The sequence below is a fragment of the Budorcas taxicolor genome, chromosome 8 (assembly GCF_023091745.1).
Source record: "Budorcas taxicolor isolate Tak-1 chromosome 8, Takin1.1, whole genome shotgun sequence".
Lineage (NCBI taxonomy): Eukaryota > Metazoa > Chordata > Mammalia > Artiodactyla > Bovidae > Budorcas > Budorcas taxicolor.
The window spans coordinates 87,617,504-87,634,209 of NC_068917.1; the positions used below are offsets into that span (position 1 = coordinate 87,617,504).

Here is a 16,706-nt window from a genome sequence, read left to right on the forward strand (position 1 = left end):
AGGCTAGGGTAGATGAACAGGGTGTGCACCCAGGTCTGCACCTCGTGGCCCCGGGAGTGGGATGGGAGGCTGATAAGGGCTAGAGCTGGGAGACACCACCCATACAGACCTGAGTGTCAGGATAGGCACTACCCTGGGGTGTGCTCAGGGAGGGTGGGGGGCCAGGATGCCTCTATAGCACTGTTCTAGATCAGCAGTGTGGGACTCCAGCCTGGGGGGACCTGACAACCCCTCCCTGAGTGTGTGTGTGCACGTGTGCATTGTGTGTGTGCATGCACATGTGTGTGCATATGTGCCTTATAAATTCTGTGAATCAGACTCCCCTGATGGGCTGTGTGTCCATCAGGGATGAAAGCACAGATTCTAGCAGCTCCCGCCAGTGGGCATTCCTACATTGCCTATCACCCTTCATTTTACGTGTGTGTGCCCCAACCAGAGCCTGTCTGTGACACACTGGTTGGTTTTTGCTGCATGAACTCCAGTCACACCTTCTGCAGGAAGGCCCCTCGATGACCCTGTGCCCCCTGGGAACCACCCAAGCCCACGCGCCTGCCTTCTTTCCCTGTCCTGGCCTGGGTGCAGTTTGTGGTGGGCACAGTGAGCTGAGGACAGCAGGGAGAGGGCCAGGACAGGATGGAGTCGGATGGAGCACGAGCAATGGATGGAGGCAGGGCTCCCAGAGCAAGCTGGACCTGAGGCCTCATCCCTTGTGCTTTGCCTTGTCTTTACGAGATCACAGGGTTCCCTTTCCATGCTGTTGCCATCTGTCCCTTGGACTGATTTTGGTTTGTGACTCTCAGGCCCACAGGCTCCCATGAAGGCTCATGGGAGGCAGGTGATATGGCTCTTAAAGTGATTTTGAATCCTAGTGTTTCCTCTTGTTGGCTCCATGACTGTTTAAGAGGTTTTGTTGTTGTTCAGTCGCTCATTGGAGTCCAACTCTTTGCGACCCCATAGACTGCAGCACGCCAGGTTTCCCTGTCCTTCACTGTCTCCTGGATCTTGCTCAAACTCATGTCTATCGAGTCGGTGATGCCATCCAACCATCCATTGTCTGTTGTCCTCTTCTCCTGCCTTCAATCTTTCCCAGCATCAGGCTCTTTTCTGGTGAGCTGGCTCTTTCATCAGGTGGCCAAAGTACTGGAGCTTTGGCTTCAGCATTAGTCCTTCCAATGAATATTCAGGATTGATTTCCTTTAGAATTTAAGGAAATTTTTAAGAGGTTACTTACTAATTTCTTACTTTCCTTCTCCCTGAGGCAAGCATCGCTGTCACACCTTTGGGATGGGGCAAGCCACGCTTAGGAGGGTGGGCTGGGCTGTGTTACCGAATGTCTTAGGGATACCTATTGGCCCTGTAACCCAGGGGGGTCTGCTGAGTCTCCGCCAGCTTCCAGCTGTTCCCTGGGTACCTTGTCAGAGGGTGTCTTGGGCCACCCATAGGCAGGGAAGGCTCAGCTTCAGAGCTCAGGAGGGTCTTAGACCCTGGGGAGGGAAGGAGCCCACCAGTCAGGGCTACAGAGGGGTTCAAGAGTAGCCCTTTGAGCTCAGACCTGCCTCACAGCTTCATCTTTGGCTGTTGTCCCAGCATACCTGCTCCAGCCACAGTATCTGGCATATTCCAGCCTCTGTTTGAGGTGCTTAAAGCTGCCCAGTCCTGAGTAAGGGCCCTGGAAGCCCAGATGGCCCAAGACTGCCACTGGCCCCTGGTCAGCAGGGGCCCCAGGCCTGGCTCCTGGCAGGCAGAGGAGATGCTGCTTCTTTCTTCTGCTGCCCACTGCTGCCCTGCGTGTCTGCTGACTCTGGGCTGTATGCCCCCTCCAAGACTCAGTCACCCCATGTGTCTCCTGGCACAGGGCCCTCCATATTCACGAGGAGCCCAGGAAGCCAGGACCAGCATTAAAGATGAGACACAGAGACATCCAGTAACTTGCCTAGAGTCACACAGCTACAGGATAGGTGGGCAAGAAAGATTTGGACTCCTCTCTGGGTCTGGTGGGGCTTCCCTTGTGACTCAGCTGGTAATGAATCTGCCTGCAATGCAGGAGACCTGGGTTTGATCCCTGGGTTGGGAAGATCCCCTGGAGAAGCGAAAAGCTACCCACTCCAGTATTCTTGCCTGGAGAATTCCATGGACTATAGTCCATGGGGTTGCAAAGAGTCAGTCATGACTTGAGCGACTTTCACTTTCACTGGGTCTAGTGCTGCCACCAGAAGTTCTAGCTCCAGCCCCTCCTGTGTAGGACCTGGCCTGATTTCCATAATATGCACTTGCACTTAGATCTGGGAGACCAGGCATGATGTATATATCACCTATTTTAGGAAACACTCTCAAGGAACTATGACTTGATGAGACAGGGAAGAAGTGACAGTTTGGAACAGAGGTCAGCTCAGTCACCCCGCACCCAGTGCCTTCCTCTTTCTGCTTTAGGCAGATCCCACCCAGGAGCAGTCGTCAGCTCCCTTCATCCCCACAACCACTGAAATGCAGGAGGACTGTAGCCCCCACCCGATCCCTGTCTGTGAAGGACAGACACTCTAAGGGCCCCACCAGCTCTCCCTCACCTCCAGTCACATCTCTGCCTGAGGATCATGTTTAAAACCCTGCGAGGTAGCCCCTCAGGATGGGTCTCCATGCCTGGCCCATCTTCACTCACTGCCTTGAATGGGGCCAAAGGTATCAAGGAAATAGCTTCCTTCCCTCTGGGAGCTCGAAATCCAGTAGGAGCGAATGTTAGTGTGCGTGCACATTTGTCCTTATATTTGTGTGTGTCCTAGTGTGCACGTGCCTGTCCTGATCCAGTAAGGGCATGTGTGCTTGCATGTGGATGTGTACATGTGTATGTGTGTGAGCGTGTGTCACAGCCCAGGAGGGACAGGTGTGCATTCTCATGTGTAAAAGTCCAAGATGCGTGTGTCCAGTGCCCTGGGAGCAGGTGTGACAATACGATACCCTGAGGATGGGCAGGCAGTGGTGGGCAGGGAGTGGGGAGGGCAGTGGGCATAGACGATCGGGCTGGGCTGCTCTGCCTGTAAGTTGTGGGCTGTCGTGGCAGCAGAGATCCCAGTGGGGAAGGACAGTGGTCTGTGCTATTTGAGGGCAAGTCTGAGGGTAAGACAGGTGAGAGGGGTCCTGAAAAATGAGCCTGCGTGGGAGCTTCTCAGGGGGCACCTCTGAAGAGTTCTCAGTGGACTAAGTGCTGAGTGAGGTGGGGCTCTAGGAAGCCCCAGCTCTGAGTGCCATCATCTGAGCCAGCAGGTTGGGAAGTATGGGGTAGGAGGTGAGACTGGGGCTGTGACTCAGGATGTGAGAGGTGGGAGTTCCGGACCTTGTGTCAACTCGGGGGTCCTGAGAGGCTGGGGAGGCTGGGTGGATGGGGGCCAGGGAACCCCAGCTTCTTGGCCTCTGAGAGGTCTGAGTCTTGCAGCATTCATGGTGGCTGCCCTCCTGGCTGGGTCTCTGCAGGCATGGGGAAGGGAGGGGTTGCAGGTGACCATCTGCCTCCTGTTTCCCCCATAGTGAAGAAGAAGCGAACCTGGCATAAACATGGCCCTGGGCAGACGCCGGAAGTGAAACCCGTGCAGAACGGCAGCCAGCTCTTCATCAAGGAGCTGCGGAGCCGGACCTTTCCCAGGTGAGCAGGCCTTTTCCTCTCTAGCCTGAGGTCTGGATATGTACCCTGCACTGGGGCTCCAGGGCCATGGGCTTCCCTCCAGGGGAAGCAGCAAAGTCCCAGAAACTCCAGGTGCTCCCAGCAGGGGAGCTGATCTTTTCCTTCTCAGCACCTCCCTGAATAGGTGATTGTGACCCTCTTCACAGCCCTGGAGGGAAGAGTCTTATCTCCCCGACGTGGTATGGCCCTTCCCATGGCACATTCCTGAGAGAGAGCCACTGTCCCTACTTTATGGACCAGGAGTGGGGGCTGGTATCCAGCCTGAGACCAACCTTTGGATGTGGCGGGTCCTGGTGTCATAGCCGTGGGCTTTCCTCTGTGCACATGGCCTGGTGGGGAGTCCCTGGTCCTTCTTAGAGTGCTCCTCCCCCTGTACACCCTTGTCCTTGTGAGGGCAGAGGGCAGGATCAGGGTCACGGGAAATCACTTCTGGTGAGGGGGGGCACCCTGACTGTGTGGACATGTGGTTGTACAGACAGCGGCTCTGAACCATCCTTGGCCCTTCACAGCTGGAAGACAGTTTCTGTTTGTCTGACAAAGTCTTTACTTCTTTTTTTGAAGGATAATTTGATGGACACAGATTCCTAAGTTGGCGGGTTTTTTCTTTTAACATTTTAAATGACTCATTCCATTCTCTACTTGAGTGCATGGTTTCTGGTGAGAAATTCAGCGCAACTCCTTTCCTTGCTCCTCTATGGATAAGGTATTTTTCCTCTCTGGCTTCTTTCTTATTTTCTTTTTTCCCATCTTTATTGAGATGTAATTCATATACCATACAATCCATCCATTTAAAGGGTACAATTCAGTGTATTCACAACTCTGTGCACCACCACCAGTTAATTTTGGAGGGTTTCCATCACCTCAAAAATAAATTTATGATCCACATTCCTCCTAGAAGTCCTGCCACTAATCATGCTTTCTATCACTGTTCAGTTCAGTTCAGTCGCTCAGTCGTGTCCGACTCTTTGCGACCCCATGAATCGCAGCACGCCAGGCCTCCCTGTCCATCACCAACTCCCGGAGTTCACTCAGACTCATGTCCATCGAGTCAATGATGCCATCCAGCCATCTCATACTCTGTCGTCCCCTTCTCCTCCTGCCCCCAATCCCTTCCAGCATCAGAGTCTTTTCCAATGAGTCAACTCTTCACATGAGGTGGCCAAAGTACTGGAGTTTCAGCTTCAGCATCATTCCTTCCAAAGAAATCCCAGGGCTGATCTCCTTCAGAATGGACTGGTTGGATCTCCTTGCAGTCCAAGGGACTCTCAAGAGTCTTCTCCAACACCACAGTTCGAAAGCATCAATTCTTCGGCGCTCAGCCTTCTTCCCAGTCCAACTCTCACATCCATACATGACCACAGGAAAAACCATAGCCTTGACTAGATGGACCTTAGTCGGCAAAGTAATGTCTCTGCTTTTGAATATGCTATCTAGGTTGGTCATAACTTTTCTTCCAAGGAGTAAGCATAGATTTGCCTATTATGAACGTTTCATTGAAAAGAAATTATATAATATGTTGCCCTTGTGACTGGCTTATTTTACATAGCATAATGTCCTCAAGGTTCATCCAGGATGTAGCAAGTGTCAGTGCTTCATTGCTTTTTTATGGCTGAGTAATATTCCTTTTGGGTAGACTGCATTTTGTTTATTCATTCATCAGCTGATAGAAATTTGAGTCATTTCTGATTTTTGACTACTGTGAAGAATTCTACCATAAATGTTCTTATAAAATACTTTGTTTGAATATATATTTTCATTTTCTTTAGGGGTAACAATATATAATTGTTTGAAGAATTGCCAGACTGTTTTCTTTTTTTTTAATTAATTAATTTTTTAAATTGAAGGATATTTGTTTTTCAGAACTGTGTTGGTTCCTGCCAAATATCAACATGAATTAGCCATAGATATGATTATGTTCCCTCCCTGTTGAACCTCCCTCCTACCTTCCTCCCTATCCCACCCCTCTAGGGGTTATAAGCCCTGGTTTGAGTTCCCTGAGTCGTACAGCAAACTCCCACACCACTTTCCATTCCCACCAGCAGTGTCTGAGGGTTTTAGTTCTCTGTGTCCTCACTAGAATTTGCTATCATCTGACTTTTTGAGTTGCTTCCTTTGCGGCTCAGCTGGTAAAGAATCTGCCTGCACTGTGGGGGACCTGGGTTCAATCCCTGGATTGGGAGGATCCCCTGGAGAAGGGAAAGGCTCCCCGTTCCAGCATTCTGGCCTGGAGGATTCCATGGACTGTATTGTCCATGGGGTTGCAAAGAGTTGGATGCAACTGAGTGACTTTCACTTTCATGGTGATTCTATCTATCTATCCTTGCAGGTGTGAAGTGGTCTCTCGCTGTGGTTTAATTTGAATTCCCCTGATGACTAGTGATGTTGAGAACATGAACCTTTTCATGTTCTTGTTGGCTATTTATCATTTGCCCATTGAAAGTTGTTTTTGTCTTTTTGAGTTGTAAGAGTTCTTTGTGTATTCTAGATACAAACTCCTTATCGGATATATGATGTACAAATCCTTTCTCCAATTTTGTGGGTTGTCTTTTCACTTTTTTGGTGTCTTTTGAAGGACAAAAGTTTTAAATTTTCATTAAGTCCAAGTTATTTTTTCTGTTGCTGCTTGTGTTTTTAGACAAAAACAAAAAGAAACTATTGCCAAATTTAAGGTCATAAAGATTTATGCCTGTGTTTTCTTCTAAAAGTTTTGTAGTTCTTAGCTCTTACATTTAGGAATTTAACGCATTTTGAGTTAATTTTTGTATATGGTATGAGGTAAGGGTCCAGCTTCATGCTTTTGCATGTGCATATCCAGTTCTCCCAGTTATTAAAATGATTCTTCATTTGCCATTGAATTATCATGGCACCCTTGATGAAAAGCAGTTAACCATAGATGTTTAGGTTTTTTCTGGACACTCAATTCTGTTCCACTGATCCATATGTCTCGTATTATGCCAGTACCACACAGTCTTGATTACTGTAGCTTTGTGATGAATCTTGAAATTGGAAAGTACCCTCCAACTTGTTCTTCATAAAAAATGTTTTGGTCATCTGTGTGCCTTGTATTTCCTTCAGTATTTCAAGTTCCTCATGTCGATTTCTGCAGAGTAGTCAGGTGGATTAAGATAGGGATTGTGTGGAATCTGGAGATCAGTTTTCCATTATTTCTTGAATCCCATTCCTTCCTTCAAGATTTGGTTTCCTCTTTGTTGAGTTATATCCTTTAGTAGTTCTTTCAAAAAAGCTCTATAAAAATATTTTCTGTGTCTGAAAATATTTTTATTTCATCTTTATTTTTACATGATTCTAATTTTCTAAAATGGATCTAAAATTCTGGTTATAAGTTATTTTCCTTGAACTCTGGAGATATTATAATATTGTGTTTCTTTCGACATTTCTTGTTACTGATATCAGCCTAGTTGCTGGAGTTTTTGTTTTGTTTCATTTTCATTTTTGGTGAATAATCTGTTTTTCTGTCTGGAAACTTTTGAGATTTTTTTCTTCAATATACCATAAGTATACTGTGATGCTTCTAATGTGCATTTGCTTTTATTTATCCTTCTCAGGACTCAGTAAGCACTTTTAATTAGAGGTGTCATATTTTATCTAAGTTCTGAAACATGTTCTGTTTTCTGTTTATTAAATTTTACATTATTACTTTTTGAAATCTTTTTTTTAAAATCAAATTCAATGTTGTTTAGCCAGCTACCATTTAATGTATCTGCTGAGTTGTAAAAATTTCAATCATCATATTTTTCTTTTCTACAATTCCTATTCCTTTTCAGTGTTGCCTGTTCTCTCCCCTCCTTCTCTGTTCTTTGCTTTATCTTCTCTTTATCCCTTTGAATGGCTTTAATGTATTTGTCTTAAAATCCCCTTCATGATTATCCTATTATCCTCAGTTCTTGGGCTGTACTTCTCTGGGCAGATGAGGCTGCTGGCCCTGCCTCCTGGGGCTTTACCTCCTTGTGTGACGCACGATCTTCAGAGGGCAAGATTCTCATGCCAGCCAGTCCGCGAGGCTCTGAGGTGTCCCCACACGATGGTTTCATATTTGCCTCTTGCTGGGCCCTCATGGATTTGTAGTTCCAGACCCAATCCTTTGGGTATTGTGTGAATCCAGAACTCTCACTAGTGACTGGAAAAGAGCCTGGGATTCCAGCTTGTCAAGGGCAGCCTTCTGCCTCCCGCTGCCTTGTGGCCTCCACGGCTGACTCTGCTGTCCCAGTGCGCCCAGAGCTTCTCACAGCAGTTGCCCAGCACACTCCTCCTGCTTCCTCACCCTCCGCTCGCTCCTTCTGGTTTATCCCTAACACTCTGCCCAAACCCCAGAATCACTCCAGTCCTCACTTAACTGGCCCTTGTTAACACATGGCAGTGGTGCGGGCCCCCCTCCTGGAGTCGTGTCCTCCGTGGAGGCTGTGACACCGTGCTGTGCTGCCTGTCCTTCGTGCCTGGTCTCCCCTGCTCACGGCTCTTCCTGAGGGCTTCTGGGAACTCCGCTCGCTCCCCACTGTCTGTTTCTCTGGCCTCATAGATTGTCCCTTGGCCAGCGGTTCCTCAGCTTCTGTCTCCAGCCACTAGTGCTTCTGAGCTCCTGACCTGTCTGGATGTGCACCTGCATCCGCTGGCCGGTCCCAACAAGTGTGTCCCTCCTCAGTTCTAGGTCTGCTCCGACCCCATTCCTGCCCCAGTCCCTTGATCACAGTGACCAGTCCCTCGGCTGCTCACCTTCGCCCGCACATCATCTGATTCTTGAGTCCGCCACTCCCTTTCACTGTCACCTTCTGGTCCGGGCACGGCATGCTGAGCCTCCTCCTCCGTGGTCACCTGCCCCACCCTGGTCCTGCTGCTGCCACTGTATGTCTGCAGAGCAGCCAGATGAACCTCTGACTGTCACTGCCCTGCTCAAGCTGTCCAGTAGCTCCCCGGTGCTCTTGGCATGAGGTGGCCTGGCCCACCACTGACTTGGGTGCTTCCCTCTGCCCCCCTGCCCCAACCACCCAGGTTCTCATTCCGCACACTTGTCGCATTTTCCTCTCCCCAAGGCCTTTGCTAATACATACTTTCTACTCGGAGCCCTGCGCCTCTCACTCCCATTCCCCCAGGCTTTAGCAGGCCCAGTCTGATCCTGCTTCCTGCTCTCTCCTCTGTAGCACTGCTCTCAGCTGTGGGTTAATGGCATTGCATGCTCATCTGATGAAAACCCCTCTCCAGCATCAGCACACAGGGGTCTTTGCAGCTGGGCAGGTCCCTGGCGCCCAGGGTGGCATCCAGCACACAGGAGACAGGAGAGCTGCTGACCACAGCAACCCAGCCAGCCCTGGGTCCTGTGCTTAGCTTGTCCAAGGGGTAGGTTCTCTGTGAAAACAAGTTTATCTCCATTAGGTGTGCCCTTAGGATCTAACCCCTGTGCAGCGGTCTGACCTCTGAGCGCTCAAGAAGAGTACTATTGAATGAGGGGTGAGTGGAGAGCAGGGAGGTCGAGGAGGGATCTTGCTCACACCTCTTGAGCCTCGCTCTATCATAGTAAGAAGGACAGGTGTGCTGTCCCCGTTCTCCACTTGCCATGGCCCTGGACTCCTCGACCTCGAGGGTCTTGTGATGAGTGTGTGTGTGGGACTCTGCCATGTCTACGCTGTAGCTGCCCTGTGACCACTGAGTGAGGCGCTGCAGCAGGTCCTCCTTCTGGGGCGTGGGGGCGGGGGTGGTATGGCTAGAGCTCAGGCTCCATGTCTCCAGGCCTGTCATGGAGGCTGGGATCTGGGCTTGACGTGACCTCCAACTTGTACTTCCCTGCAGTGCAGAAGATGTGGTAGCCCGCGTGTCAGGCAGCCAGCTTACGCTGGGCTACATGGAAGAGCATGGCTTCACCGAGCCCATCCTTGTCCCCAAGAAAGATGGGCTGGGCCTGGCAGTCCCAGCCCCCACCTTCTACGTCAGTGACGTCGAGAACTATGTGGGTAAGTGTCCTCTCCTGCAGATGAGTTACGGGTTCCCTGAGCCAGGAGTCCCTGTATACACTGTGAGCTGGTATGACTCTGGGCCCCTTCCCATGCTCATTACGGGTGCTCTTCTTAGAATGAGGCCCCATGCCTCAGCAAATGATGTGTGACCCAGGCCTCCTCCCTTCTCAGTTACTGTGCCCAGAATGGAGGCTGCACGGCGTCCCCTGGCTTCTGCCAGCTACAGGTTTTGTTATTGTTGGGCGCTAATGATAGGCGTGCCTGGGAGGGCCTCTGTGGACTGTGTGGTCCTCTGCCCCTGAGCATTGTGCCATGTCCTCCCCAGCTGACCTCCCTTGTTTGCCCCAGACATGCCTTCCCATGGCCCAGGGCTTCCTGTCCTTCTGGACCCCTTTGGGTTCTTGCTGGTACTTTCGGTGCCCTGTCCTGTGTTCCCCACAGCTTTCAGTGCTGTGGACACACTTGATCAGGATACCTCTGGGTGGAGCAGGTGCCTGTACCTGCTGGCATCATCTGGCACAGAGAGGCCAGAGGTAGCCCCTCTCCACGTAGCCCAACATCATCTGGCACAGAGAGGCCAGCATGTGCTTGCAGTGACCTTGCTGGTGGCCACACTGCCCTGGCTCTGGGGCTCTCATGGTTGCCAGGGCTTGGGGTGGTCACAGGGATGCCTGGGTGGCCAGTGCGGAAAGGGGAGAGGAAAGACCCTGAAAAGGCAAGTGCCCTGGCCCACTCTGGCCACATACCAGACGGGAGGGTGCAGGTACTTGAGGCCCTCAGTCTACGAGCTCTCGACCCTCTGCATCCCTAATGCTGTGAGTTGGGGGTGGGGGCAGATGGGTAGGAGAATTCAGGGAGAGCCTCTGTCCAAGCCACTCAGGAAGTCAGTGGCATTCTGCAGAATGGGGCTGGGATGGGGAACACCCCTTCTCTGGAGCCCACCAGGGGAGGGCCCAAGGATGACCAGCTTGTGGAGGAGAGGAAGAAAGGACTCACATTTTCATTCTGGCAGGGACCGCCATCCAGGGCAGTTTCTGCCATGTCGTAGCACCTATAGTAACAGGTAATATTTAGTGAGCGCCTACCAGATGTCAGGCATTTTTGTAAGCTATTTTTACATAGGAGCTAGTGTTGTCCTGCTCACAACTTTGTCCCCAGGCCCCAGGCTCAGCCAGCTGCAAAAGGCAGGGCCAGCCCTGCCTCGGATGCTGCCTCCCCTGCTGCCCGACCAGCTGTGCCTGCAGGAGTGGGAAGAGGCTTACTGAATAAGGGAGGAGATGGTCCAGAGGTCTAAAGGTCTTTCTTTCACTTCTTGGGTTTTGTTTTTTAATGCAACTTTTCATACACACACAGAATAAGAGAAGTAAGCAGTAAACCCCTATGTATCCAGTTCTGGTCAGAGAACCCACCAGCTTTGAGGTGTTTATTCATCTCCCCAACTCTGTCCTCCCCCAATTATTTGAAAGCAAATTTCTGATACATAACATCATTTCACCCATGAAGATTCCAGTACACAGCACTAACAGTTTTCAAACATATCTAATCACAGTTCCATCATTTCCCTTTATTACACTAATAATAATTCCCCAAAATCACCTAAGGCTCACCTACATTCTCCCCAAATGCCTCAAAAACACCTTTTTTTTTTTTTTTTGAATATTTGGATGCTTGAATCTGAATCCACACAAGACCCTCATACTGCATTTTGGGTCTTATATCCCTTTAGTCTCTTCTGTATCAGCCCCCATCCTTTCCCCATTCCCTTGGTTTGTTGGAGAAATGAGGTTGTTACTCCTGGAGAGTCTTTCATATTTGTGACTTGGGAAAACCTTATATTGGGGATTTGGTAAACAGCATCCCTGTGGTGTCATTTAACGTGTTCTTCTGTCCCAAGTAGTTCCTGTAACAGGTGGTTAGAGGTTGCTTAGATTTGAGATCATGTTGTCGGCAGGACTCCTTAGGGTAGGGGTGCTGCCACCCACTTCTTTTCAGTGGTCAAGGCAGTGCAGCCTCAACTGTCCACAGAAAGCTCCATCAGCCTTTCAGCTCATTGTCTGAGCAGTGGTAAGGACTGTTGCAAAGGAGGAGTTGCCTACTTCTGTCCTTTTCTGTTCTTCTATTGTGAGTCTTCTGTAAATAACTTTTCCTCATTACTTGGTTATCCAGAATGCTATGTCTGTCATTAAAAAATTTTTACCTTGAGCTTTCCCCATCAGCTATAGAAAATGTAGGATAAATGTTTTTCTTTTTATTTGTCAACCTTCAGAATGTGGAGTTGGTGTCCTAGAAATGCAATTTTTTTGATTAAAAAAATTTTTAAGTGTAAATATGTCCCATGCATTATTTTGGACATATCTACACTAAAAACACCTCCATTGTCTAGCTGAAGTTTAAGTTCATGTGGTGTCCTGTATTTTTATTTGCTTATCTGGCCACCTTAGCTGAGGCTCCTGATTGTGCCACCCCACTGCACCAGGGGATCTTCATGGTCACCCAAGGGAAGGAGTGGGCAGGGCAGGTGGGAGGAGGGTCAGATCTTAGAGCTTAGAGCCTCAGCTTTCCGCCCTTCCCTCAGTTGTCTTCAAAGGGTGAATGACCATTCTCTCTGCACATCCTGGCCCCCGACCTCATGGGAGGCCACGTCACCATCCTGGGTGCACTCACCCTCCCCTGCTGCCTCCCCAGGCCCAGAGCGAAGTGTGGATGTGACAGACGTCACCAAGCAGAAGGACTGCAAGATGAAGCTGAAGGAGTTTGTGGACTATTACTACAGCACCAACCGCAAGCGGGTCCTTAACCTCACCAACCTTGAGTTCTCTGACACCAGGTGAGTGGGGCCAGGGCAGAGGGATAGAAACACTGGTTTGGAACATGCTGAAGATTTAAAGAGGAGGGCCTGTGACTGAGGCTCTTGAGGTCAGAGTGGCCTAGTTTATGATTTGTGACTGTCTTGTCTGAGCAGGCATGACCCTGAAGGCAGAGATGTGCCCAAGGCAGCAGGAACACTGAAGCCCTGTTCTCGGCTTGGCTGAAGTGTCACCGCACAGGTGCTGCTGAGCTGGACGTTTTCGATGCAGTATCGTGCGTTCTGTTCAGGACAGTGACATTTACTAGAATCACAGGCTGTCTTTGCCTTTTCTCATCTTCCCTGGAGATGAGTTATCTGGTCTGACATGGCCCAGCATGGCGAGAAGTTGCTGCACCCTGTTGTCCGTCCCAGAGAGCAGTGGCTTTTCCTTTGCCTGGGCTGTTCATGAGCAATGACTTTCATTCTCAAGGCCCCATTGTGCCCAGTGACACTATCTTGAGCCCACCTGAAAAGTCTCTTTCCAGTTCTCCAAGAAGGAAGTTGTTTCTGGGGTAGCTAGTTCTCGGGCCTTCTCTTTGGGTGGAGAGCCCAGTGTTAGAAGCCTGCCGTAGCTACACCTAGCAGCTGGGCTCCTTCTGCCCACTCCGTGAACCTCGGTTTGCTACCCGGTAGAATGGGAGCAATGCCATGTAGCCTGAGGTGGAGAAATAGGTGTGGGACTCCTATCGCAGAGCACCTTGCCCTCCCTTCCCAGGGTGCATAACACATGTGCTGACGGTTCCTGTCACTGTTGACTGCCCTTCTTGTCCCTGACCCCAGAATGTCCAGCTTCGTGGAGCCTCCTGACATTGTGAAGAAATTGTCCTGGGTGGAAAACTACTGGCCCGACGACGCCCTGCTGGCCAAGCCCAAGGTGGCCAAGTACTGCCTGATCTGTGTGAAGGACAGCTACACCGACTTTCACATCGACTCCGGGGGCGCCTCTGCCTGGTACCATGTGCTCAAGGTGAGTGCGGGCCTCTGTTCTCCACGGGGCCCTGTCTGAGCTTGAGGGCAAGACCTGCTCTTGACCAGAGCGGGCAGGACCGTCTGTAGTCCCCACAGGCCCTAAGAGTGGTCAGCATCAGTTGGGAGGAGGGACAATATGTTTCTTCACAGGAAGAACACAGATGTTGGGCCCTTGGGGAGCAACTCAGGACCAGAGCAGCACACGTGTGGTGCTTTTTCTAAAGATTGAGGCTCATGAAGCAATCGGAGGAGGCCCACTGTAGTGGTGACCAAGTGCTTGTGTCTGGGGAAGGGAGAACAGTGCTGGGGAGCCTTCCTGAAAGAGGGAGTATCCCCCGCTTGGAGAATGAGGGGTTGTCCGGGGGCCAGGGAGCAAGGCTGCGGTGGCGTCTGAGCAGCAGAGAGAGCTGGGGGACTTCTGGCTGGGAATAGATAGGGAAGCTAGTGGAAAAGGGAGGTGTGAAAACACACACAAAAGGAGACCCTAAGCACGGGGCTCACCACTCCGACCAGGGTCTCCCAGACCTGCTGGAGCCTGGGCTAGGATAGGCGGCTCAGCTTCTGGTCCCAGCCCTTTGAGGGCCTGAGCAAGTCCTGCCACCCACTCCTGCCACCCTTTGTGCATCTCCTGCCCTCAGCCTGTCTGCCCCAGGAGTGAGGACCTGTCTATCTCCCTAGACCAAGCGTAGAGCTGGGCTGTAGCTGGCAGGGGGTACCATCCTTTCATCTCCAGTGGGACCCAGGCTACTCTCAAGAGAAGAGCTTTCTTATAACTCATCAGACTGCAGGTCACAACTTTGTTCCCCTTGGCACGTACAGCATCCATAGTGCTGCAAAGATAGGGAGCGTGGAGTGGCAGGGGTTGCCCTGAACATGCTGGAGGCACCTATGCCCAGGATCTTCCTGACATGCACACTTCTGGATTGCAACGCACACGTGGCCCCAGTGTTTCAGGGGAGGAATGGTGGGCCTGGGAGGATGGTGCTGAAGCTGGGACCCATCCAGGGACATGGTGGGCATTACCCACCCCCAGCATCCCAGCAAATGACAGTTTCTGCCAATGGCCTTTTGTTGGCAGGGGGAGAAGATCTTCTATCTCATCAAGCCAGCTTCAGCCAACATCTCCCTGTATGAGCGCTGGCAGTCAGCCTCAAACCACAGCGAGATGTTTTTTGCCGATCAGGTGGACAAATGCTACAAGTGCACCCTCAAACAGGGCCAGACCCTCTTCATTCCCTCGGGTGAGTGCCCTGCCCGTGTTGTGTGCCCCACCTCTGACGTTTGGGAGGTCACGCCCTGGCTGTGCGCTGCCTTGCCCTGGGGTCAGTCCTGCTTTGTGGTCACTTCTGGGGCCACATCGGGGCCATGAAGCCCTGCAGCCTTCAGCCTGGCTCTGCTCCTGGAGGCCAGGCCTGTGGGATTGCGTGGGGCCCTGAGAGCCCAGCCCAGAGGTCCCAGTCACACTGTCAGAGGTGGCGTTTGCTGATCTGGACGTTTCAAACAAAGGGGAAAGCAGGATATAAGCAGATAATGCCCTTTACAGATGTCACTTTGCTTCACTGTAAATATTTCACCTTTTAAGGTGAAGGTATCTATAAGGTTTCTTTTTAAAAATAACATAATTACGATACTATCATCACACTTTAAAAATGAACAGTTAACCACGCCAATATGACCCAACGGCCAATCAGCGTTCAGATTTTCTAGTTGTCATATATGGAGGGCCTCACATTTCCACTGACTTAGGTGCCTCCGAGTCCTTCCTGATCTAGCCCCTACTCCCGTTTCCTACAACCACAGCTATTTCCCAGAGTCTGGGGGGACAAACCCAGCTCTCCTGGGAGTTGTGGCACCTCTGCCTGTCCGTCCGTCCTTCATGTGGAGATCAGGAATGCCAGGCAGCCCACCCCTGGGTTGGGTCTGAGAGTCTCCTGGGCTGCTGGGCCTGAGTTTCCCTGTCTATACCACACAGGACTGGATAAAACAGACTGGGCCAGGTCGAGCACAGGCCGTCCTTCTGGGAGGGCGCACCCACTCATTACATAGAAGCCAGGGCCGGAGCACCTTCTGGGGCCCCGGATGGATGGGGGCACAGAGGAAGGGCTGGCAGGAGCCTGAGCCCATGCTGGCTGGAGTCAGGCCAGGTGTGCCGAGAGCCTGGCGTGAGCGCACTGTGAAGAGGTGGCCTCATCCCTGTCCCCACAGGCTGGATTTACGCCACTCTGACGCCCGTGGACTGCCTGGCCTTTGCGGGACATTTCCTCCACAGCCTGAGTGTGGAGATGCAGATGAGGTAGGGCCACACCTGACTCCCAGGCTCTGCCACGGGATGATGATGCCTCCCCTGAGTCCTGGCCGGGCCCAGCCCATGGGTGACCCTCGGCATGGCTGTTTGCCTAGCCAGGCGTCCGCGTGGTGGGGAGGAAGGAGGAGATGAGCTGTGATCCTACCAAGGCCCCTGAGTAGCCTGGTTGCTGGACAGCCTCAGGCCTGTAATAGACTTGGGGGGAACTTAAAGGCCGAGCCGCCTTCTTGAGCACTGACCCAGAGCTCTAGAAGCCATGGCCCATGGGGCTCACCTTCATGCCCAGTGGTCATCCTGAGGTGGTCCCCTGGGTCACCTTGCTGTTAGGCCCAGCAGGGAGGCCTGAGGGTAGCAGGCATGGCTGCAGGGTAGCCTCTAGCTATGGTGTGGGTTCACCTTCCTTTAGCTTTACCTGCTCAGGGCTTCATACACTGAATAGTTCTTTGCTGTGGCTTCCAGAGCATATGAAGTGGAAAGAAGGTTGAAACTGGGCAGCCTGACTCAGTTTCCCAACTTCGAAACCGCCTGCTGGTACATGGGGAAGCACCTGCTGGAGGCGTTCAAAAGTACGTTATCTCCTGGTCAGCGTCTTTGCCTGTGGCTGTGGACAGTTAGTTTGAAGACGGAGCTTAGGGATGCTGGGGAGTGGTCACAGTTCTACCATCATGCAGCGGGGCAGCTGGGCCCTGGGGCACAGGCTGAGCGCTGCCCTTGTGGGGCCTGAGCAGAAAGTCCCCTCAGCTCCCAGGCCTTGCTTCCCCTGTCTGTGTGCTATGGGGCTGGAGTGGGCTCCTGCCTGTAGGGTCAGCTGGTGTTGCAGAAGAAGCTCTGACCACATGTTTCCAGACCTGGTGTGTATTCTGCTTGGTCCCCGTGGCCCTGTGTGGTTATTGACGGGGCTCAGCTGGGACATCGAGAGGCCTGGAGTCTGCCTGGCTACCAGCC

At 51.6% G+C, this 16,706-nt stretch overlaps 1 protein-coding gene across 3 annotated transcripts in view; it reads left to right on the top strand.

Annotated features, from left to right (window-relative positions):
- Positions 1-16,706, top strand: part of PHF2 (PHD finger protein 2) — a 90,497-nt gene that overhangs the window by 54,269 nt on the left and 19,522 nt on the right. For all 3 annotated transcript variants that reach the window (XR_008199810.1, XM_052644692.1, XM_052644693.1), the window contains exons 3-9: positions 3,520-3,634; positions 9,476-9,636; positions 12,325-12,466; positions 13,268-13,454; positions 14,535-14,697; positions 15,662-15,749; positions 16,221-16,327. Coding sequence is in view for 2 of the 3 variants with exons in the window: in XM_052644692.1 (XP_052500652.1) it covers positions 3,520-3,634; positions 9,476-9,636; positions 12,325-12,466; positions 13,268-13,454; positions 14,535-14,697; positions 15,662-15,749; positions 16,221-16,327 (963 nt within the window). In the remaining variant the exon portion in view is untranslated. The remainder of the gene's footprint in view (positions 1-3,519; positions 3,635-9,475; positions 9,637-12,324; positions 12,467-13,267; positions 13,455-14,534; positions 14,698-15,661; positions 15,750-16,220; positions 16,328-16,706) is intronic.